The sequence below is a fragment of the Oryza sativa genome, chromosome 6 (assembly GCF_034140825.1).
Source record: "Oryza sativa Japonica Group chromosome 6, ASM3414082v1".
NCBI lineage: Eukaryota > Viridiplantae > Streptophyta > Magnoliopsida > Poales > Poaceae > Oryza > Oryza sativa.
The window spans coordinates 6,523,096-6,547,348 of record NC_089040.1 but is presented as its reverse complement, the minus strand read 5'-3'; the positions used below and the strand labels follow the sequence as shown (position 1 = coordinate 6,547,348).

At 45.6% G+C, this 24,253-nt stretch overlaps 3 protein-coding genes and 1 pseudogene across 6 annotated transcripts; 1 reads left to right on the top strand and 3 right to left on the bottom strand.

Annotated features, from left to right (window-relative positions):
- Positions 1-2,911: 2,911 nt before the first annotated feature.
- Positions 2,912-7,134, bottom strand: LOC4340529 (agamous-like MADS-box protein AGL66). Of its 4 annotated transcripts, none has more exons than XM_015786482.3 (11): positions 6,670-7,134; positions 6,499-6,552; positions 6,345-6,363; positions 6,188-6,252; positions 6,015-6,048; positions 5,850-5,911; positions 5,646-5,745; positions 5,356-5,418; positions 4,089-4,243; positions 3,814-3,991; positions 2,912-3,313 (listed from the first exon to the last, which is right to left on the bottom strand). In XM_015786482.3, the coding sequence occupies exons 1-11, from the start codon at positions 7,065-7,067 to the stop codon at positions 3,146-3,148; spliced, it is 1,296 nt and encodes a 431-aa protein (XP_015641968.2). In that variant the 5' UTR covers positions 7,068-7,134; the 3' UTR covers positions 2,912-3,145. The 4 variants fall into 4 exon arrangements, with proteins under 4 accessions (XP_015641968.2, XP_066167313.1, XP_066167315.1 ...); XM_066311216.1 differs by having other exon boundaries at positions 6,015-6,042; positions 6,670-7,130; XM_066311218.1 differs by lacking the exon at positions 6,345-6,363 and having other exon boundaries at positions 6,015-6,042; positions 6,495-6,552; positions 6,670-7,131.
- Positions 7,135-7,821: 687 nt separating this feature from the next.
- On the top strand, positions 7,822-10,585 carry LOC107277243 (2,3-bisphosphoglycerate-dependent phosphoglycerate mutase 1-like; annotated as a pseudogene).
- Positions 10,586-20,211: 9,626 nt separating this feature from the next.
- LOC112939429 (ethylene-responsive transcription factor RAP2-1) lies at positions 20,212-21,103 on the bottom strand. Its single transcript, XM_026026603.2, has one exon. The coding sequence runs from the start codon at positions 21,050-21,052 to the stop codon at positions 20,426-20,428; it is 627 nt and encodes a 208-aa protein (XP_025882388.1). The 5' UTR covers positions 21,053-21,103; the 3' UTR covers positions 20,212-20,425.
- Positions 21,104-23,299: 2,196 nt separating this feature from the next.
- On the bottom strand, positions 23,300-24,136 carry LOC112939316 (syntaxin-23). Its single transcript, XM_026026235.1, has one exon. It carries the CDS (start codon positions 24,134-24,136, stop codon positions 23,300-23,302), a length of 837 nt encoding a protein of 278 aa, XP_025882020.1.
- Positions 24,137-24,253: the final 117 nt, after the last annotated feature.

Genomic DNA, 24,253 nt, shown 5'->3' with positions numbered 1-24,253 from the left:
TTGTACTGTTTTACCACTCGTCTTATTAAAAAAAATTGTGCAAATATAAAAAACAAAAATTTGTGCTTAAAGTAGTTTCGATAATAAAGTAAGTCACAAATAAAGAAAATAATAATTTTAAATTTTTTTGAATAAGACGAATGGTTAAACAGTGTAAGCAAAAAGTTAAAATCTTTGTATTATGGTACGGAGGGAGTACTCTCTTACGGTTTCTATGGTCAACTACTACCTATCAGTTTCTTTGAACCTTCAAATTAAAATGAGGAGAGTTTTAACGCTTAGAAGCAAACCTAGGATTGGGCTAGCTTGTGCCTATATGGCTCTATTGGGCTGCATTTCACTTTTAGGTCAAATTTCGTAGTATATCCTCATGGGCTTTTAGTCTCAAGCCTGAAGTGCCCTGTTCTGTTTTCAACTTTAAACTTCAACTTTCTCGTTGTTTGTTAGCACGTTTTTTAAATGGTAAAACGATGTTTTTAAGTAATTTATATAAAAGTAATTTAAAAAATTAAATAAATCAAAATTTCAAGTTTATAATAGTTACTACATCCGTTTCATATTATAAGACTTTTTAGCGTTGCCCACATTCATATAGATGTTAATGAATCTAGGCAAATCTAGGCATATATATATATATAGTAACTATATAATATGAAACGGATGTAGTAACTATTGTAAACTTGAAATTTTGATTTATTTAATTTTTTAAATTACTTTACTTTTTAGCGTTGCCCACATTCATATAGATGCTAATGAATCTAGGCAAATCTAGACATATATATATATATATATATATATATATATATATATATATATATATATATATATATATATATATATATATATATATATATATATATATATATATATATATATATATATATATATATATATATTCATTAACATATATATGAATATGAGACATGCTAAAAAGTTTTATAATATGAAACAGAGGAAGTAATATTTAATTGATCATGTGTTAATAAGCTTTCTCATTTTCACGTATGCTAAAAGTCCCCCTCCAACATCTCTAAACGAAAGCAGCTAGTCATCCTTATATATCTATCAATTGTGGGCTTGATCGCCTATGCTTTTTTGCACCAGCTGTTGCTGCGGCTATGCAGCCACACCCATCTCTCTCGAGCATCTCCTATAACGAGTGTACTATAGAATAGAAATTTAGATTTAGGAAAAAAATACGAATTACCCCCTGAACTATCGTGGTCGGCCGAATTACCCCTCTAAACCTGAAAACCAGATATCACTCACCCTGAATTTTTAATACCAGTCGAATTACCCCTCAACACAATCCAAAGCGGTTTTGTCCTACGTGGTGTACGCGTGGCAACCCAATCAACATTTTCTTTTTTCTTAAACATGGTAGGACCCACCCGTCATACCCTCTCACCTCTTCCTTTTCCTCTTCTCCTCTTCCTCTCTCTCTCTGGCATCATTAGGCGCGGCCGCAGGTCGAGCAGTGTGGGCGGTCGGCGCGCAGGGGACGGGACGTTGGCTGCCATAGCCACGGCCAAGGCTGAGGCGGAGAAGGCCGAAGGGAGTAAGTGGGGGTGGAGGTGGCGGCGCGGACGACCGCTTGGGCTTCACCAGCGAAGGTGGCTTCTCCCCTGCCGCCTGCTCCGACTTCCCCACCACGCCATCGCCTCCGCGTGGGCTGCAGATGCTGATGCCGACACCGACCTGGCCACGCTCGAGCGGCGTCGGGAACAGGACGCGGAGGAGGAGGAGAGGCAGACGCGAGAGGAGACAGCCACGGAGGAGGAGGCCGTTCTCGTGTCAGCTGTGCCCGCCATAGCACCCTCCCGTGTGCCCACCGCGCTCACCTTGCGCACCTAGTCACGGCCCCCGCCGCGCTCGCCTCGCCCTCCTAGCCCACCACCGCTCGCCTCTTCCCCTCTTCCCCCCTCTCTCTTTTCTCTCTATCTCTCTCTCTTTCTCGGCGGCCCGCGTGGGTGGACGGTGGGCGGTAGCGCGAAACGGCGGAGCTAGGTGGCGAGTGGCAGCGCGCACGCCTGGGTCGCTTTGGCCGGCGATGGGTGGAGGTGGAGCTCGGGCGGCGGAGGAGGTGCCCGCAGCCATCAGAGGTTGGGTAGGTGGAGGGCGCGACAGTGATAGGCGAGCTGCACCTCTACAACTTGCAGCCCTGTCAGCCTCCTCCACCGTCACCCGCCGCTCGGTCCACCTCTGCCGCCACCACCAGCCGCCCGGGCGTCTCCACCTCCACCGCCACAGCTAGCCGCCTGAGCGCTTGAGAGAGAGAGAGAGAGAGAGAGAGATTAGGGAGGAACCATAGTTCATCGTCTTCGACCGGTACAGTGTGGAAGAGTCCGAGGAGAGAATAATAACCTTGATGTTCCCCACCGCCGCACTTGCCTCGCCCGTCCTCGTCGCGCTCCCCTCGCCCACCCAGCCGCGCCCGCTTCCGTGTGCCATCGTCCACCGCCCGTCCTCGCACGCCCCGCCGTCCGCCGCCCATCCCCGCCTAGAGCGAGGTCCACCTCCGCCGTCGGCCGCTGGAGTGAGGTCCACTTGCGTTGTAGGCCGCCGGAACATGGTACACCTCCGCCGCCAGTCGCCCGAGAGAGAGAGAGAGAGAGAGGGCGCTGGGGATGGGAAGAGATTTGGTTGAGGCTAAGAGATGACAGGTGGGCCTGAATACTTTTTTATTTTTATCTGCTGACTGGATTGGCACATTGGCGCCACGTGTACAAGCTTAAGTCGAAACCACTCAAAATAATGCTCAGGGGGGTAATTTGTCCGGTATGAATACTTGAAGGTGTAAAATGCCCGATTTTGTGGTTCCATGGAGTAATTCGATCGATTGTTATAGTTAGGGGGGATAATTCGTACTTTTCCTTTAGATTTACATACACAAATGAGTACAGCAGCTAGATGATAAATAACTCGATCTTACTGGATAATATCTTATTACATGCTAGTACGTAACATTATCTTACATTGTGCATGGTGTATTATATGGATCATATAACATTAATTGTGGCACACCCAGCCCATCATGATCAAAGAAAAAAAATTCCAAACTAAAAATCCTTAGCTTCAATTCCTGGCACACTAGTAACATGACAACACTATATATTCCATAAATTTCTAGTACAAAAGCATCTAATTAACCAACGTTAACCGGAGCAATGTCCTCAGCTGCGTATAACCCGTTGCCATCGTTAGCCGGCGCTTGCGAGCAGCCCGCCGTCGCCATATCCTCCACCGGCGGCTGCTGGTCATGGATGCCGGGCATCAATAGCGGTGATGACGCCAACATCGGGCCCATCGTATCCTGCACTCCACACACAACAGTTTAGAGTTGTGTGTGTAAAATAAAGAAAAGAAACAATCTCATGATAATTCATTAAAAAAAAGTTCAGCGTCGTCAGTCATCGCATCAAAAATATGTTGGAGTGGATTATTGGTGCATATTAACAGAAACAATATAGAATGTAGAATGGTATACCGTTCCAATGAAATAGATGATGTCAACATAATACCTAAATACCAGATCTGGAACCTACTGAATATAATGTTTAATACGATATGTACTAGGTTCGATGTATATCGTATTGACGTCAGCAAGATACATAACTATCATATTTGGTACCTACGAGATATCATGCCTGGTACCCGAAAGTACTAGATAATATCTACGGTACTATACTGACATCAACATGATATATAGTTATCAAATCTGTTAACTACATGGTATCATGTATGTTACCGGAGGTACCAGATCCAATATCTACGTTATCATGCTGACGTCAGCTATTCTATTTATGACATCACCTCGTCGTCGAGAGGGAACGGCGTGGGCGGGATTAGCGCGTTGAGGAACTCCGCCGACGTGTACGCCTGCCAGTCGTCACTCTGGTTCTGCTGGTCCACATGGCACATCCCCATCTCCGGGACCACTGTCTGATCCACACATGCATCTTGTCTCATCGTGTCGTACACCGCTTGATCTCTGACCATGAAGAAAAAAAAATTTAAGCTCACATAAATAGAGTACAGGTACATTCTATTCTAGTTTTTAAAAGCTTGTTATCTACTATCTTTCTTACCTAAAAGACATCATGGAATCTGAAGTTCCGGCGAATATCGACGCCACCGACGAGGTTGTCGGCGGCATCCCCTCAGAGACCCACGAGGCCACCTCATCGCTTCCAAACCCATTATCAGTGATGTCCCCGTGCTGATGCTGCTGCGGTAGATACAGCTGCACACGCACATGTGATAATTTATAATAAGGTGTGATCAGCATAATTAATTTGTCTATGAATATTTTACACATTGTTTATGACGTAATACAAAACGAGAGATAGTGATGGAGCTAGTTAGGTTAATATATTAAAAAATCAACTTGTCGATTGGCGTTTCCTCTATTAGCCTATGTGTATGGCCTTTAAGAATCTAGATATGGATCCAAGACCGGTATTTTTTTTATCATAATTGTAACGTTTTCTAAAAGTTAAAAGATATACATATTATTTATTTTATAGTATAAGCAGAAAATATATATATTTAGAAAATGATTATCAGGGTTATAGTCTTCGACTCAATCTTAAAAAGAGCAAAATTGTTTCTGTCATTTATTTTTTTCTATTTATCCTTTTTAGTTTCTCGTAATACAAGTGGTCACGATACTTGTCCCGAATAATTTGCAAAGAATTTTACAAAAAAAATATTTTTTCGTCTTTTTATTTTTTTTCCTTTTCCCCTCTTTTATGTGTTTGCACTAGTTTGATCATGCACGGTTGGATTATGGTGCAGCATGGCGTAGCTACGCACATGCAGTGGAACTTCTTCTCTCTTTTTTTTAATTCACCGTCGTAACGTGCTTTGCTAGTTTTATAGAGAGGGTTTCTTACCCGCGCTCTTTCTACCGCTTGTATCTCGCCACGTGTTGCTCAACTAAAGGATTATGAGGGGTTTCTTACCCGCGCTCTTTCTACCGCTTGTATCTCGCCACGTGTTGCTTAACTAAAGGATTATGAGGGCAACGAATTAGCTAGCATGAAACCAACCAGCATGAGATACATAGATATATTGCAATGGGAAAAACATTTTGGGAAACCTCTGGAATCTGGATGATGTGTTTTTGGTTGCTCCTTGGTAATTTATTTTTGTTATGGATATATATTCTCTACATTTATCTCAAAGAGGATAGATAATTGGGAAGTCTCCAGAAATTAGATTTGTGTCTTTTTCTTTCTTTTTGGCTATTTTTTCTTATGCATATTTTTTTAGATTTATCTTGAAATTTAACATCGCCACGTGGCCAATAAGATAGCTTACACGAGCCAACTATAGAAAGATAGATTTGCGTACATGCTGCATGGCAGATGTTGACGCCGTCACGTCGAACGAGCCCATGCTGCACAGCAAATACCTCTGCAAAACATGTGTGACAACAGAAACGCAGTTAGTTAGCAGACGAAAAAAAATCTGGATCATTTCTATTACCTGAAAATTAAGCTAGACGATCACTGTAAAAATCGTCATTATTTGAAGATCATGTCATTAATCCTATTATCTGATGTGATCATTCCTCGGATATCACTCTCGGCCACTAATTACAGCGCCATTAATCGAGTGATCAAATTAACACTTGTGCTCACCTTCCTCTCCTCGACGCGGCTGAGGATGCCGGCGATGAACTTCTCGCTGGCCTCGACGTCCTCCATGGATGCAGACCTGGCCGGGTCCGGCTCAAACATCCTGAAACCCAACGCCAGAAAAAACCATTGCAACTAGCATGGATCGCAAGTTAATTAATCGAGAGAATGAGACGATATTCATATATTGTATTGATATTACTGCACCTCAATTGCTCCTCTGTGAGCTGCATCTGGTGCTGGCATCTCCTGATCTCTTGCTGAAGCTCCTGAGTGAGAGTCAGTGATCGGTTCAGTTTCAGAGCGTTGGGTTCAGAGATTTTTTCAGAGCTCAATTGACAGTGGTGTTCATGTGCGAGAAATGTTAATTACCTCAATGTTGGAGTTAACCGGCGCCTTACTGCTCCTGGATCAGCAAGAGCACCGAGATTAAGAACAAACACGAGGAAGAGTGCTAGGTTCAGGTTAAAATCTCGTTGTGAAACTGAAGCATAATGCAGATCGTTTGATTAAGAATGAATCGCGATCGAGCTAGCTCTACGTACGTGTTAGTGAGATCCTCGGTGACGTCGCTCTCGCATTTGAGCTGGGTGAGCATGTTGATCAAATACTGCATCGATGAACACGTTGATGATGAGAGAAATTATATAGCAAAAACGATGTAGAAAAAAAAAAGAAAAGTTAAGGCAAGAGAACCCTCACCTCTCTGTTTTGGATAGTTCTGCATGCGATAGGAATAATTGGCAAACGGTTTCTTGATCAATATTAACAACTTCCTCACGAGTAAAACGGTAATAATGCATCAAATGAAAAAAAATAAAAAGAAGAACCTTTTCCGTCGAAGAAGTTTACGTACCCTCCTCTGTCACTTTCTGGGAGATTGATGTACCTTGTGAGCACGTCCTCGATCCTACAAAGTCGCAAAAAATTACATGACTATATATGATCAAATTTGCATGCTCGAAGTCGAATGCATGCATGTGGTTAATTAATTTGATTTGATTTGATTTAAACTTAATTAATTTACCTGCGGCGGCCGGAGAAGTGGCTGAGGCGGCCGGAGGGGGAGAACATGAGGAGGGCGATGTCGATGTCGCAGAGGACGGACAGCTCGTAGGCCTTCTTGATCAGCCCGTTTCGCCGCTTGGAGAACGTCACCTGCCTGTTCGGGATGTTCTCGATCCTCTTGATCTGCAGCTTCACCCGTCCCATGGCCGCCGCCGGCGATTCAGCTCGATCTACAGCTATGTTCCGGCCGTCGTCCGTCGATCGATCGGCGAGGCGAGGCGATGGGGGAGGATATGGTTTTGTACGGTTTATGTAGCGTGGCTGGCAAATCGATGTAGCGAGTGAAAGGCGAGGAGGTTTTGTCGGGTTGGGGGGCCACTCGCGATCGGCTGGCTGGAGTGGACGGACCGCGTCCATGGCGGCGCCGCGCCGGATCGAATTCACGGTCACTGCGACGTGCGTCCATGCACTCGATCGGCTTTGCTTTCTGCATGGCGCGCGTGCCAAGTCGCCAAACCAACCGAGTAACCGACGCGACGCGACGCCGCACGAGAGCTCAACGACGCGGCGGGCGGAGGCTGCTGCTGCTCCTCCGTTGGTCGTATCGCTAAACCGTAAAACCGGGTATAACGCCTTCTTATCAACTTTAAATACGGGTGTAAATCAACTTCTTACGTGGCTTGGAAATTGGTTTCAGATGACGTGATAAGTGAACCGTGGTCAAACTTGCTGGGTCAGTATGGGCTATGTGAGGTTATTTGGCGTGACGGCATTTGCGCTTTAGCTGACAACAACATATGCGTTCTACGTGTTGGGGCCACATGTGTTGGTGTTGCACATTAATTTGTCACTAGTGTTAGAATTATCAGAGCTTAATTAACCCCATTTGATCGAGTTTAATTAGCTCCATGCCATATTCGTTCGTCCATTAATAGTACTCTACACTCTTGTTTTGGCCTTAGCATGTAGTAGCAAGCATCACGTGTTCATCGAGTACCTGTCTGGCTGCAAGCTAAGCAGCAGCTATTTATAATGGAGATAGGAAAGAAACTTAGCTAGCTACCTGTTTTGTCTCCTCATTTTCCTCGCTGCTCCCGGGATCACCACCTCGCCGTGCTCGAGGTCTCTCCGACTTGGTTTCGCCTCGCCGGCTCCTTTCTTCCTTGCTAGCCACGGATCCATTGATTCTTAGTTTGCAGGGTGTTCTTGGCTCGTGGACTAATTCTAAAATTTCTCCTTTGTTTGCAATAAAAATTAACTGAAGAATTGCTCAACCTTGTCAGTAAATTGTGTTCTGAGATTGTAATGGCTGCGGCAACATCTCACAGCGCCATTGTGCACACCCAATCTCACCGGTGGAGACCCAATCAGGCAGCAATTTGGTTTTGGTTTTGTTTGTGCATCGAGGTCTTCGGTGGTGGAGCCGGTTCAGCTACACTCCAATGGCAACAGTGATCACACCCCCAAGAAATCAAGTAATTTGCACTCTTTTCTTTTGAATAAACTAGCATAAATGCAGTGATTCACTAGTTTTGTTTCGTTACATAGATATGTAGTTTTATATAGTTGGTCTCATTGTTTTCTTGCAGGTGAAAGTTCCCTCATATTGATAAGGCATGGAGAATCATTGTGGAATGAGAAAAACCTGTTCACTGGCTGCGTCGATGTGCCCCTGACACCCAAGGGCGTCGAGGAGGCTATCGAGGCAGGAAAACGGATTTGCAGTATCCCGATCGATGTGATATTTACCTCTTCGCTAATTCGTGCTCAGATGACTGCAATGCTTGCGATGATGCAGCATCGGAGGAAGAAGGTTGTGCATCTTGCTGCTGCTAAATGTTTCTGTAATCATCATGTTCTGTTCTGTAAATCTACTGTCCTAAACAGTTATGTTGGATTATGAAACTATGTACTTACAGGTTCCAATCATTGTTCACAATGAGAGTGAGCAAGCACACCTGTGAAGTCAGGTGTACAGTGAAGAGACAAGGAAACAGTCTATTCCTGTCATAACAGCTTGGCAACTGAATGAACGAATGTAGGAATTTCTCCCCCTTTTTTGATTTATGTTCTTCTAGTACCTAGATAATATTGTAATTCTTTTACCTAAAAAAAAGATAAAATTGTAATTCCGTGGGACTTTCTAGGTATGGTGAGCTGCAAGGCCTTAATAAGCAGGAAACTGCAGACAGGTTTGGCAATGAACAAGTTCATAAATGGCGTCGTAGTTATGATATTCCACCCCCAAATGGTGAAAGTCTAGAGATGTGTGCAGAGAGAGCTGTTGCTTATTTCAAGGAACATGTAAGGATATGTCGACACTAACATGAACAATTATTAACCTTTATTCTTCTATGTTTATGTATGACGATGTTACAAAAATATCAAAATTTTCCATGTTTTTTTTTCAAAAATTTGTCATAGAATTTGCAACTGTTCTTGTAGTTTCCATCTGACCTGTAAGTAGTTGTTTGTTGCCACATAGGTTGTTCCTCAACTCACAGCTGGAAAGCATGTGATGATTGCTGCACATGGGAATTCACTCCGTTCAATTATAATGCAGCTTGACAAATTGACATCTCAAGAGGTGATATATTCTTCTGCAATTGTAATTTCATTTCATCCTCTTCCTTTTATTTTTTTTTCTTCTCTGCATGCTGTTGTTTTGACTGAAAAATCCTCTCTTCAGGTAATCAGCCTTGAGTTGTCAACAGGCATTCCTATGCTTTACATTTTCAAGGAAGGGAAGTTCATTAGACGGGGAAGCCCAGTAGGACCTTCTGAGGCAAGCGTTTGTGCCTATACCAGGGTAAGAGTCTTCTCCAATTTATAACTTAGAGAATCTTGAGAAAATACATTGTTTTTTTTTTTGCGGGGGAGAAAATACATTGTTGATTCCCAACTTAGTGATGCTTGAGAAAATGAATTGTTGATTTCCAACTTAGAGATTCTTTTGAAAATAAATTTTTGATCTGAAGTACAAGTCAGATGTCAAAAGAAAATGACAAGTACAGAGGGGTGTAGAGCTGTCCTGTTAGTTGGAATCTGAATTTTCTCATGTTCATGAACTCGTATTAGATGATTTCATTATTTCAATCGTACACCAAGTTCATCATAACATTGGCTCAATTATTCACATATATATAACACTGGTTCTAATATAATTGTATGAGTTGGGATTGTCATTTTGGTCCACATTGGTTGTGAGTTTGAAGAAGCAGACTGCATGAACCACGCAACAACCTGTACTTATATTAGATTCAGCTGATAAAGTTGGTACTATACATAATATGTTTACAAAGCTATTTTTTTAATGATAACAACCTTCGTTTTGAAATCACTCGTGGTTACCTTCTGACTATCTGATGGTCTTTGTTATTTTCTGGGATGTGCATTTTCTTGTTTGCAGAAATTGGCTCAGTACAGACAGAAGCTAGATAGCATGGTCTAGTAAAAGGTCAGTAAGTTAATAATGCAAGCTTCAGCTCCCATCGAATCAATGTTCCAATATGGTTAGGCGACAAGAGAAACGTCCAGCGTCTTCCGGCTTGCTCCAAAAGGTGGTGGACTAGCCGATCTGAGATTGAAGTCTCACCCATTATATTTATTTAATATTAGGTCATTCTCTAATATTGTGTTTTTTTTAGGCGACAAACATGTATTTTTCCATTTTATTCCTCTTCAGGATTTATATTGTATAGTGATTAGTGACTCAAACATTTGTCGAATTCATCTTTGTTTTTCTGACAAATGGTTGAGGAAGCTTTCACTTACGTATTATCTGAGGTCTGAGGGCTGCGATTATGTACAATGGGGAAGCTCAAAATGTGATAACTTGTTTAACAATGAAATCGATGTAAAAGATCTAGTATGCGAAAAATGAAGTCATGATGATATACAATATATTTTCTGCTTTTTTGGAAGACGATTTTACCGATGTAGCGCTTTGACTTGGTCCAACCCGCTAAATCATCCTGTGAGACCCACCTGTCAGTGATCAACCGACCCTTCTCTACCTTCCTTTACCCCTCCTAGTTTTGTTTGGTAGGCCATCCATCCGTGGCGTCCGACGAGTAAGGCAGCGACGAGTTCTTTCGTCCAGCTGCTCGCTTGCTCTTGGTCTGTTTTCCCCTTCCTTCGTAGATTTGTGCTGTTCTAGTCCTCGTCTACACCTCTATATGACCTGCTAATCAAACACCCCATATAATCCTCATCATTAGCAAAATATAATTCACAATTTACATTACCCACAAATATGACCGTGGCCGTCACGTCAGACTAAAAAAAATATATGAGATTTTAGAGGGAGAGACGCCTCTCCAAACCCTTTTTTTGGAAGAGATTGTGAGCATATTGAGAATTGAACACGGGACTTTAAAATTGAAGTTACACACCCCTTGTCACTGTACTATCAAGTACATCTCATTGATCACGAGCCTGCACCCCTTGTGGCCGTTGCATCAGACTCATCTTCCTTGCTCATCTGCTCGAGCCTGTGAAGAAGTAGATGACACAACGTTAAACATGCAAGGAACTAGCAAATCTAAGAACTCAAGCAAAATTGGTACTAGGTGAGCGTCGACGGTGACGAAGGTGTGTTGGATCGAGTCCATGATGGCCTCGATCAAGGTTCTTGGTGCTTAGCACCACGCTGCTGTCCAACGCCACCGCGCATTCCTTGTACGTTCAGCTCGATCGTCCCTACACGCAGCGCCGAGATGAGGCTAGCGAAAATCGGCCATGCCGAATCCTGGTGAAAGGTACAGCAGGAGAAGGAGCCGGGGGGGGGGGGGGGGGGGGGGATGATCGGTGGGGGGGGGTGTAGCCGGCCTGGATCGCGCTCCGGAGGCGGAGCTGCTCGAAGTAGAGCACCTGTACATCCAACTGCACGGGCAGCCTTTCGTTTTGTGCCGCGTGCAAATACTGTACCGTTGCCCTGCTGACGGTTGGGCCCGATGGGATGATTTAGCGGGTTGGACCAAATCAAAGCGTCATGTCAGTAAAATCATCTTTCAAAATAGTCTTGTGATGCAAATTACATCGGTTTTATAATAGTTTAGGGGTCAAAATATCCATTATTGTGATTCAAGGAAATTAATCAAATTTGGCCTATACATGAGGAGGTCAAGGTGGACTTATTCCTTGTGAATTTGGGCGAAATTCAGCCGAAGAGCATACACCACAAGCTCATCTTCGGCTCGTCTTGGAAAGCCCGTGTCTTTTATTTCAGCCCATGGAGTATACACCACGTTTCAGTGGCAGTGGTAAAAATCGTCTAAAGGCTAATTCGGCCTGTTAGTTGTAGAACACGGGGCTAAGGACAGTGTCACACCCCAATCTGATACCGCCGTAAAACGGCACCTGACAGGAGCGTGTCGTAGGGAAAACGGCGCGAACCGCTTCCTACGAAACCGCGATCTCGGTACCAGTCCCAGGACATAGTGCTGGTACCCACGGTGACAAATATGAATCATAGCAATCCTTAAAATAAATAGAAGACTTATTTACCTTAACTTAGGTTGCAGCTCAGACAGCCCGAGAATACAACCGACGACGCGGCCGAGGAAACACCAACAGCAGCAGCAGCAGCGGAATCAACGGTCTAACACCCAACACCACAGGCGACGGCTGGGAACCAGGACGAAACCCTAATCTTCACTTCACTTTATCTTCTCTTCAGGGCGGAGGAACTATATATATATTTATAGAGCAAGGGTGAGTACTTTCGTACTCAGCAAGTCACGGGAACTTAGGTGTTTAATGCTAGCTTGGAAGAGAGGTAAGGTTGTTTTGCAAATCTTTTGTTTGAAATCATTTTGAAATCACTAAGTGATTTATTTCTTTCTATGTTTGGGCGAAAAGAGACTTGCGTCTCGATTCGACTTTAAGAGATGCTTTTCAACAGCTCATTTAGCAATGTACCGACCTCCCGGGTCAGATCATTACTTCTCGGCTCCCAGAGCCATTCCACTTGATTAATCGGCTCCCAGAGCCTTTTTCATTTTCTCGGACTCCCAGAGCCCAGCTGCCCAGCAGCACAACAATCCGCTTCCACTCGGGAAGCCTAGTCTATGATGCCCGCAGACATCCCGAATCACACAGATTCGTTTCTGACCACTCAGGTCGTCCATCTGCCACATAGGCTGATTCTGGTTACGATTCCCACACCACAACAACTTTTCACAAAGCACAGGCAAACAAATCTACGCAACGGGAACCACCTCACATCCGCCCATGACCGTGGGCACGGCTGTTCGAACAGTTAGTTAACCTCTGCAGAGGGGTACACTTTACCCACAAGATACGAACTTATTCCGAACACCCGTCGGTATCGGAGGTTCGCAACAAAGCCTTTCCCAAGCCGACCCAGGGTTACCTCATGCCACATAGAAGGATCAAATCCTCACATAAACATAGGCCTTTTTAGGCGTGCACAAATCAAACTCCAACCACCTTGATCGGTAAGTGAGCAAGCTTCTCGTCCTTGCCTTACCAGGAACCCGGTTTGTCCGACCCCGCCCCGGCGTTCCCAACTATTGGCATGCGAGGTTTCCCTGAACCGACTAGTTACTTAGCCAGGGTGTCCCATTCCACCTTGTGGTTGCACTTTGATTATGTTCGATGAGTTTTCCACAGGAATCGGTCCTTATATGCGAATACGGGACAGTGCCACATAGGCACAACCCCCGCATCGCGAGTTTTCACAATTCATTTTATTTTCAAACACACCGACACCACGTGTCGGGTTTTTGAAGGCTTCACAAACCCATTTCCCAAGTTTTCGACAAACAACGGTGTATGTGGGATATTTAGTATACGCGCTCAGAGAGCACGAATACCAAGGTACCACAAGGGTGGAGCGACAAGGAAACAGGGTAGTACGACCTACGGAAATTAGTGCGACTACTGGGTAGGTCCGTCGGTTTGGCATGGAAACCGAGGCCAAGCAAGTTAAGTGTGTGATTCTAATAATGCAAGTTGCAAACGAAATAATAATGACTTTTCAATTATAGGAGCAATTGATCAAAGGGTGACTTGCCTTGCTCAAGGTCTTCACGAAGCTTCACGAATCTTCGAGAAAACCCGCGATCGACGAAAATCCGATAACCGCAACTATACGCAAACAATCGAAAACCTAAACAAAAGACCAAAAGAAAGATCCTATTTAGACTAATTAGTAGTGCCATTAAATAGATCTCAATTTTACGGAATTACTGGAAGTTGAACGGAGTCAAACGGAAGAGCGGTTGGGAAGATATGAATTTTGGAAGTTTAATTTGGATTTTCTGGTCAAGGAAATGATTTATCGGAATTTTCTGGAATACGAGAAATGGTTTATGGGGTTTGAAGAAATAATATTCCCAAGAATATTATTAACAGTCCCTGTCATGCGGGACCAAAGGAAATGATTTGTGGAGTTTTGGAATAAGGAATTGATTTATGGGACAAAGGAAAAAGGATTTATTAAATCCCTGGAAAAAGAAAAGGATGGAGGGATGTCAATCAGACTTGTCTCGGGTGGCATTGGCGCGGCCCGAGGGACTTGCGCAGCTCGGGCGAGCCTAATGGGCCGGCACGGCCTGCGAGGAGGGCGGCCCAATGGGGCGCGGGGGAGAGAGGGACGGCCCGGTGGACCGATTCCACCGCGCGGGGTCCCGGGTGGGGCCCGCTTGTCGGTGGCACGGCCCACGGTGGGATGGGCGCACGCGAGGTGCGGCGCACGGGTTTCGGGTGCGCGGGGCTTAGGAGCGGTGCACCGGTTGGACGGATGGCGGCGGGCCCACATGCAGTCGCACGGCTTTCCGTGGACCGCGCGCACGGGAGGGAAGTCGGAGGGAGGGGACGACTGACCGGCTTGGCCCAGTCAAAGCCGAGGTGGCGCCGACGTGGCGCCTACGTGGCAGCCACGCGGGCCGGCGGGAGGAGGAAGAAGGGGAGGCCGAGATGGACGGCGGACGGCGGCCGTGTTCACCGGAGCAAGCGCGACGGATTTGGTCTTCGGGGAGCACACCGGAGTGACGAGGGCGTCGAGAAGGAGCGAGCCAACGGCTCGGATTTCGCCGGAGGGAGTTCGTCGGCGGTGGAATTCGACAGTGGCGGCCGGCGGCGAGAGAAAGGGGAAATCACCGAGGGGCGACGAGGACTCAATTCGAGGCGGTGAAAGCATCTCCGGGGTTCAAGGAGTCCGCTTCCGGCGTCGGATGGGGCGGAAGAGCACCAAGGAGGGCTGGCGACGAGCGGCGGCCTCCGGGAGCGGGCGGCAACGGCGGCGAGGCCATGCCGGGCGGCGGCGGGTCTAGGGAATGGTTTGGGGAGGTCCTAGGGAGCTCAAGGACGGTGGTGGCGCGAGGTATTGGCGAGAGGGCCCACGGCGGCTCACAGGCGGGCGCGGCGGCGGCGAAGCAGAGCAACGGCGGGGCGGCACGTTTAAGGGGACGAGCGAGCAACCGAATGGCTCGGGGCTTATCCAAAATGACGCAGATGGCGAGAATTTGGGCGAGGAGCTCACCGGTGTGCGGGAACGGTATCGGCGGCGATTTGGGGATGGAAAGGGGTGGAAGGCCGATGGCGGCACGCGACCGAGCGGCGGCGCACGGCGAATGACGCCGAGGCGGCGCGGCGTCGAGGCGAGTGCGCCGGGGAAGAAGAGAGGGAGAGGTGGCGCCCGGAGCTCCTCGTCACGCGTTCACGCTCGCACCGGCTCCTCCGGTGCTCGGCGACGGACGACGACGACGAGAGCGGGACAAGCGGCAACAAGGCGGCGATGGTGGTTCGGTGGTAATGGCGCTACAGCGGTGGAGACTGAAGCGGGGAAATTGAGAGGAGGGACTCGGCCTTATAGGCGAGGAGGAGAGGTCGGTTTGGAGGAGGGAAACCGACATTGGCAGTCAAGGGATGCAAGGGCGACGAGCTGGCGGTCGTCGACGCGTGCAGCCAAGGCGGCGGCAGGTGATGACGCCGGCGGTGTTGGGCAAAAGGAAAAAGAAGGGGGAAAGGGGCTTGGTCCCTTGCCAAAACGAGAAAAGGAGGAGGGAGAGTGAGGAGGAGGAGGAGAGGGAGAGCAGCTGCTTCTCCCACTCTTGGACGGGTGCGGCGTGGAGTGGCGGGGGCCATGGATGACGTCGACGATGACGGCGGCGGTCGGTTTGGCATGGAGCGGGGCCGGGTGGCTGCGCGGCGCAGGCGCGGCAGGGCTGACGGCGGCAACGACCGGCCGGTCGGCCACGCGCGAGCGCGGGAAAAGGCGAAGGCGGTGGCGGGTTCTGGGCGGCGACGGCGGGAAGCGGCGTCGGCGCGGGAGAGAGACATCGAGAGAGAGAGAGAGAGAGAGAGAGAGAGAGAGAGAGAGAAACAGCGAGAGCGAGAGAGACAGAGAGAGCGAGCGACGGCTCTCTCTCTCTCGGCTCACATGCGTGCAACGCACGTGCGAGGGGGGGGGGAGATGATGGGCTGGGAGGGGAGATGGGCCGGGAGAGGAGAATCGGCCCATCCAAAATCACAGGGAGGTAAGGTAGACTTTTACAGAGAAAACTGATTTGGATAGAATTGGGGAGATTTAGGGTTTGGATTCGAATTCAAATTTGATATTCGAACTCGAGGGTTTAGGGATGTATCAAGGGAAACTCAAGGAGAAGTCATGGAAAAGATTTAAAAGGAATACTTGGGTATTTGTTCTCGGGAACATAGGGTGGAGTCAAGGAAAGGATTCGAGGCGGGATTTGAATAATTCTGGATTCGTAGAAGTATTTGGCGAGGATTCAAGGGAAGGGATTGACCTTCGGATTTAGATTTCGGAGACTTGAATCGGAAGAGGAAATTTGAGGCGGAGGATTTTGATTTTGATGAGAGGGAACAACGGGATTTGAATTGAGATCTTGGCACAACTTAGACTCGCACACAAAGAACGAAAATTTTCGCAATTAGGATTTTTGCCGAATTAGTTTTTAACGACCCACGAAAAGCGGAGCGTTACAGATCCACCCCCCTTACAAGAATCTCGACCCCGAGATTCGAAGGTGGACCACACACACGAAACCAAAAAGGATCTTCAGACTTCTTCACAGCTTCAGGCTCTGCTAGTCTTTCTTCAACTTATTGTTGTGTGCTTGCCGCAAAACGGTCTGGTACTCTGACTCACTTAGCATTCTTCATCTTACTGTGGCTCTGCTCTTGCCTGTGGAACCTGTTCTTCTCCTGCTCCTTCAACTTGCTCGAGATTCACAACTTTTCCGTTTGTTTCTACTTGCACATGGTTCAGACGACCTTGTCCGACGGGCGGTGAGGTCAACGAGGCAGAACCACTGTTTGGTGACTTTGAACTTTTTGGTCCAGATACGTTGGGAAGGCTTGTTGTTGGTTGGACTCGTTTTGACTTGACTTTCTAAGGGCAGCACCATGAATAGTGTCCCATCTCATGGCAGATGAAACATTCGACTCCTGCCTTATAACCACGTCTTTTTGAAGGTGTAGGGCATGGTACGGAGTTGCTTCCTTCATGGCTATTACTGTTGATCATTGTGGCTTGCTGACCAGGTTCTGACATAGTCGAACGAGACGTAGAACCGGAACTAGTTGAATGCTGAGATGCTTTCTGATAGTATTGTGCTGGCGAGTTTGTTTTTCGACACAAATCTTCTTTTGCTTGAATCTCTAGGGACATTACTTTGCATCTCTTGTATTCTTGCATCTCTTTCTTTTCTTGGATGTCTTGGCACATGTCGCAGGATGCTTTTGCTCTTTTGTCATCAGGGAAGGTTGAACGTACTGCATTAACATTTGGCGAATTTGGGCTTCCTTGGGGATAGAAGGGCATCCTTGAGGTGCTCATATTAGCTTGTAGTGGTGCATCCATATAGGGTTTTTGGGGGCAGTGTCTCATGTAATGGCCAATTTTGTGGCAAATGAAGCATATGAATCCGGGAACGTGTCTGATCTTCTTTGATTTGAGGGTGGGGGACTTGGGTAGGTTTTGGCAAGATTGCATTGTCTGACATTGTGGGACATCTTGCATGTCAACTTCTGATGGCAAGGTCTTTCTTTTGTGACAACTTCCTTCTTTAATCATGCTATTTTCTCGCGATACGGATTTATTGATTGAGTTCTGAAGGTTGGGGCAATTATTAGCTTGAAGTGGGGTTTTCATCCCTGTAATCATCACATTTAAGAATTCTTTGTTCTTCTCTTTATGGGTATCAGTGCCTTCTACTGATTGTGTTCCTTGTATTTCTGCGGCCTCATTCTTACTCTTGTCTGGATTCACCTTGGGCTGTGGTAGTAGCAGTTGTTGTTGTATAGAAGCCAAATTTTGAGCTATTTCTTGTAGCATCTGAGTCTGATTGGCTAGAATCTGATAAATATCCATTGAGGAGTGTTGATTTCTGGTTGCAACTTCCTTGTTTGGTCCAGGAACAGTATTATCAGTCTTGGCAACTTGGTTGGTGACTTGTTCAGCTAGTTGATTTGGATTTTCTGACAAAGCTGGGTCTTCCTTAGAACCAAGGTAGTTGCGGACACAAGTCTGACAGGTTGGTTGAGGTGCCATCTGCTTCAGAGGGACTGAGATCTGACCAACGCAGAAAGTAGATAAGAAGAAAAGGAGGAAAACAAAAACAATACATCAAAATGGTTTTCGAAATCACAGAAGACATAGGTGGTGTGTTCCAGCCGGTAACCCAACTGGTCTAACACCTGAACACGGACTACCAAACAAAACTCACACACGCACTAGTTCACCACAACTCCTACCGAGCGGGTGACGGTACTAAGGTTAGCCTACCAACAAGGGCTTAACTAAGACTCCTAGAGGCTTGAGCACACCTTTCTTCAACTGGGCGTGAAGACATGTTTACTCTAGGATAAAAGTCAAAACGAACGACTAGCTTCTACCTTTGGACACAAAAGGTTTTTCGCAAAACTAGAACTAAAGGGGACAACGACACCTTAGCTTTCACAAATAGTTTTTGTATTCAGATAATGCCATCCTATTTAGGGGTTTCGATCCTAGGGCCAACTAATGCTCTGATACCATCTCTTGTCACACCCCAATCTGATACCGCCGTAAAACGGCACCTGACAGGAGCGTGTAACGAGCGGAGCGTTACAGACAGTCCCGACCCTCCATTTAGAATGGTGTCTATAGCATTAACTACATTGCCATGTAGGACTTTTAACTTATGTGGCACTATATTAATTAAGAGAGAGTGAAGAAAGGAAGAAACTGGGTCTCATGCAAGACACAGCTTCAACGCGAGAACCTATGCACTAGACACTATCAAGTTTTGCATTGGGAGAGAATAGTGTCTTCATAATAGATGAAGAATAAATATGATTGGTAAAGAAGAGAGATGATGTATTTATTAATGGCCCACTTTAAGAAACCATGGGTTGTAGAGTTTAGTTTCTATTGTGATGTCTTATTGACATGGCACCACAAGACACTGCTTATGGACATTATGGGTTGGGACTGGCCTAATGTCACACTCTACCATGTAAATCAAAGTGACAAGTATTGTCATCATTTTTTTTTCTATTTTGCTATGTATTTATCGATAAATTTTCTCCTAAAAATTTGACACATATAATTACAGTACAATCGTAGTGTAATTACACTGTAACTTGTATGTAATTACACTGTTACTATAATGTACTTTTAAAAATCTCTCCGTAACATGTTATTTCGGTAAAATGGAGGACGTGGGAATAAATCCTCTCACATATGAGTGTGGTGTGATTTTTTTTCTTCCTCACTAGAACAAATCATTTAATAGATCTAACGATTCAAAATTACATGAAACTTACATACAAGTTATATTATAGTTACATTCAAGTTACAGTGTTATTACACTACGATTGTAATATAATTGCATCTGTTAAATTTTTAGGAGAAAATTTGTCAACAAATGTATATGTGATCTTTTTTTTTGGGATTGGGGTTAGGGGGAGGGCATATTATCATCAATTTTGCTGTATTTGCTCAATCTTACGACAGTATTTTAGAAAAGATATGTCGATTTTTGGATCATTGGATTCGCTCCAAGATTTGTGCATGGAGTTGGGGAAGGGAAAAAGGATAAGCACTGAGGTGGTGTTTGGGAAGGAGTTACTAACACCATCTGAGATAGCGCAACTTTTACTCTCAAAACACAATCTACAGACTAATCACAGTGTACAGTGTAAATACATCCTAGCTACACTAATAGATTTTCTTCAATTAAAATATGTCGAGCAAGGGATTGGTAGACCCTTTGCTTAATTGCAACGTTCCATCGAACCGAGAGCGCCAGTGCAGTCTCTGATGCATTACGTGCTTATCTAGTACTGTAGCATAATCATATATTATCATTCTCTTTTTTTCAACTAAATTAGTAACAACTTCTCATTATCTTTTTTTAAAAAATATAATACTCCTAGAAGCTACTTTTATCTCAAAATATAAACTTTTAACTCTATGTTTAACAAAAATATATTTAAATATATAGCAAAAATATACTTGGGCACAGTATTATATTTACAAACGGAGGACGTAATCTGTCTATCCCATAATCGTGCAACAACAATGCACATCCGATCGACTAATCGAGTGCAGGGTTTGAAATTTCGAAATTGGATTTTATGCCGGGGTTACCGAAATTTTGGAAATTTCGAGCCGAAATTATTTGAAAATTTGATATAATTTGAATGAATTTGAATAAAATTTGACCAAATTCAAAAAAAATGTAAAAACACAAAAATTTTGGGCGAAATTTCGAATCGAAATTTCAAACACTGATCGAGCGTCAGACATCGAAGCTCCAAAGCTCATCACTCGTAGCACCTTCATTTTCGTTATCCTCCTCACTGAATTCCTCCACCGGCTGCGTCGTGGGCCACACCGCCAGGTCGTCGTACGCATGGCTTCCTATCACTATTGGCGAGTAGAGCGGCGGCGAGTTCGCCATCAGCTGCGACCAATCAAAGCTCCCAGCTGGCGGCGCCGCCACCTGCACTGCCGACAGCGGCGACGACGGCGCAATATTTTCCCTGACCTCATTGTGCTCCAGCGCCGCCATCGCAGCCAGAGCCGTGGCAGCCGTTTCTCCAGCCACCGGCGGCGGCCTGTTGGCATGCGAGACCGCGAAGGCATACACCTCGCGCAGATCTCTAGTGCGCGCGACAACTGGCAGCGGCGAGTCGGGGAAGTTGAGCCCCGCGGCGTCGGCGGCTCCGGCGCCGCGGAGGAAGACGAAGGCAGCGTCGAATGCCCGCGCCGCCTTCTCCGGCGTGTCGTAGGATCCCAGCCACACCCTCTCGCGGCTGTTGGGCAGCCGGATCTCCGCCACCCACTTCCCCCATTGCCGCAGCCGCACGCCCTTGTACTTCTTCTCCGGCGCCGGCGCCGCCGTATTCTTGGTCTGCATACGCATGCACGAGAGGCTGTGATCCGTGGAAGCTTTAATTGGCCGAATTTAATTTAATTTAAGCCGCCGGTTTGATTTGGCGGGAATGCGTCATCCCAGGATTGATTTATATATGAGTGATAAAGGTGACACGTCGGAGTCAGCGGTGACGTATGTGTATGCGTGCTTACATGTACTGATGTACGCCATTGACTTTTTTTCCAACGTTTGACCATTCGTCTTATTAAAAAAAATATATAATTAGCATTTATTTTATTATGACTTGATTTGTCATCAAATGTTCTTTAAACATGACATAAATATTTTCATATTTGCACAAAAATTTTGAATAAAATAAATGATCAAACGTTGCTCGAAAAATCAACGGTGCCGTATATTAAAATACGGAGGGAGTAGTACATGACACACCTGGTTGTCAGTAATCCCACGTTTTGATGGACAGCCCGAGCTGTAGAGCTTACGGCGTCTAGAACCGAAACTCGCCGACACTTTGACATTCTGCAGGTTGGTCTAGGCTGTCGTTTTACACGGTAGGATGGAACTTGAACGAAATGAAAAGAGGGGTCACTCACTCACTCGATTTAATCCACTTAAGACTAAGCTTAGACTGATATAAATGCTTGAGTTTAGATTTAGGGGATGGTACATATGGTGAAATTTTTCTTGACCTGGTTTTTGAACACCATCTCTCCTGCCTAGCTCCGTCCCCGCTACACGGTGAGAGCACTGTAGTTTTGCTTATGCTTATGAACTAAAACTTAGAGTTGATTTTATGTTTTTTTTCCATCGTAGTTATTTCACAATATTTATTTTTAATCAATAATGATGTGTATATAAAAATTTTACTTATAAATTATGTTTTGTTAATAAATTGTACAGATAAACATATGCATAAGCGAAACAATGGGCGAGTTGGACAAGCAACAGAAACTGCTTGGGGTACTTCCGAGTTCCCACTTCCAAATTTCTACGACAGCAAAAGCCTCTTCTAAAATACATAAGGCTTGGTTCTTTCCTTCAACTCTAAATTTCAACTTTCTTATTTTCCGTTAACATGCTTTTCAAATTATGAAATGGTGTATTTTTGCAAAAGAAAAAAGAATTCTGTATTGAAGTTATTTGACAATGATCTTTGTGCCGAAAATCTCCATCCAAACTGAGATAACGATGCAGCCTAAGCACCCTCTTCTTTTTAAATTATAAGTATTTTTAGATTCTTTAGAAAAAAAATTAAGCAAGTGAAAACATCTCTTTTAGTTGGTTCAGTGATCAAATTTCAATTTTTGTATTGTCAAATATCTCATTGAGTCATTATCAAAAAATTATAGATTTCCGTATATTGAAAGTACGATGGAAATGCTTATACTGTGTGTAAAAATAAAAACCTAGAAATGCTTGCACATCATGCATGTTAATCAATCGGGCCTAAATTCTACATTCGTTGAATGTTTACCTACCCTTCTCGAAGGATATATAGAGATTCTACGCAGTCGTGTTGAATATTCCTGAGGTCTGACTAGGCAATAGTTGTAATTAATTTCATTTCTCAGATGGCCATGAATGATACGTTTTGGACAGCGACACGGTCTCCAAAACACAATTTTGACTTCTTACTTCCATAAAAATATTTATTGAAAAGTGATATATGTATACTTTTATGAAAGTATCTTTCAAGACAAATCTATTTATATAATTTTTACATTTTCAAACTCAACAACTTGAGAGTTATTCATGATTTATATTCCGAAGGTTTGACTTAAACATTGTCCTAAAAGAATTCCTATACGAGTACGACTCCCTCTGGAAGAGTATTTTATTTCCTTTTACCCCAAAAAAAATTAAACATATGCATAGTAGGCACTCGGCACTTTGATCAATATCTACAATAACATGATTGCTACAGTACTCGCACAGAAATCAGATAATGACTTCTAATTTATCCGACGGTCGCTATATTGACAATATAATTACTCACAATTAGTAAACTCATCAACAGCTAGACGTCGGTCGTTACTTCCTCAATCAAGATATATCAACTCAATCTTAGAGGTGTTTATAGGGATAAGGTGAGTGTGCATTCATATAAGTTTGTACACGTTTATACGAGCGACTACATGTGCAATGTGTTTTGAAAAAAAAAAATTAGTAAACCAATCAATACCGCTACTTATACAAGTCAAAAAAATAAATAAATCTTTGGATGCCTGAAGGTCATTGCCATTGGCCACACATATCTGTTCATCAAGCTACAGTTCATGATATAAGCACTAACCCAACTATGAAGAGAAACAATCCAAGAACAGCCAGCAGCAAGCATTTCGACGGCGAGTTGTCCTCGGTTCCTGCGCCGGTCAGGAGCTCCTCCTTCTCCCCTCGAATCCCCGCGGCTTTGGAGATCTGCACCTCCGCCTGGCTCGTCGCCGCCTCGGTCATCTCGATGTTGGCGGTGACGATCTCGATGCACTCACCCTGGTCGTGGACGAGCACCGCGAGGTCCCTGAAGATCTCGTGGATGTCGGCGATCTCCTGCTGCACCTCCAGTATCCCCTGCTCCCTCTCCGCGATGATGGCTTCGTGGAGCTCGATCTCGCTGTCGAGCAGGTTGATGTCTCGTAGCACGGCGAGCTGCGTCTGCTTCTGTTCGGGGAATGTGTGATCGCCATTGTTGTTTATGTGATTGAAGCCCGGAGTTGGTGGCGGCGGCGAGCGGCGAGCGGCGGCGGCGGTTTCTTGCCGCTCGACCGCCGCAATGCGTCGCTCGATCTTCTGGTACTCGTTCACGGCGGCCTCGAAGTCCATGGCCAGCTTGGAGCAGGAGGATACCGACTCGTCGTCGTCGGCGGCGGCGGCGGCCTGCCTGAGCGCCTGGGACGTGCTCGTCGCCAGCCGCTTGATCCCGGCGCGCGTGCCGCGGAGGCGGCCGCGGAGGGAGGGCGTGTCCCTGGGCGTGCCGAGCGCGCCGGCCATGTACCGGAGGGCCTCCACCTTGGTGTTGAGCTGGAACACGCCGTGCGCCACCTCCTGCGCCGGCGGCGCCGCCGGCTGCAGCACGCCGGCCTCCATGTCGCGGAGCAGGTCCTGGAAGCTCATCGCGTCGCGCGCTCGTCTCCTCCTCGACCGGATTAGCTACTCCGCCGATAAACGTGACTGATTAGCATCTGGGTTGGCGCGATTAATTAATTAAACCGGTGGTGGGCGAGGCGTCTG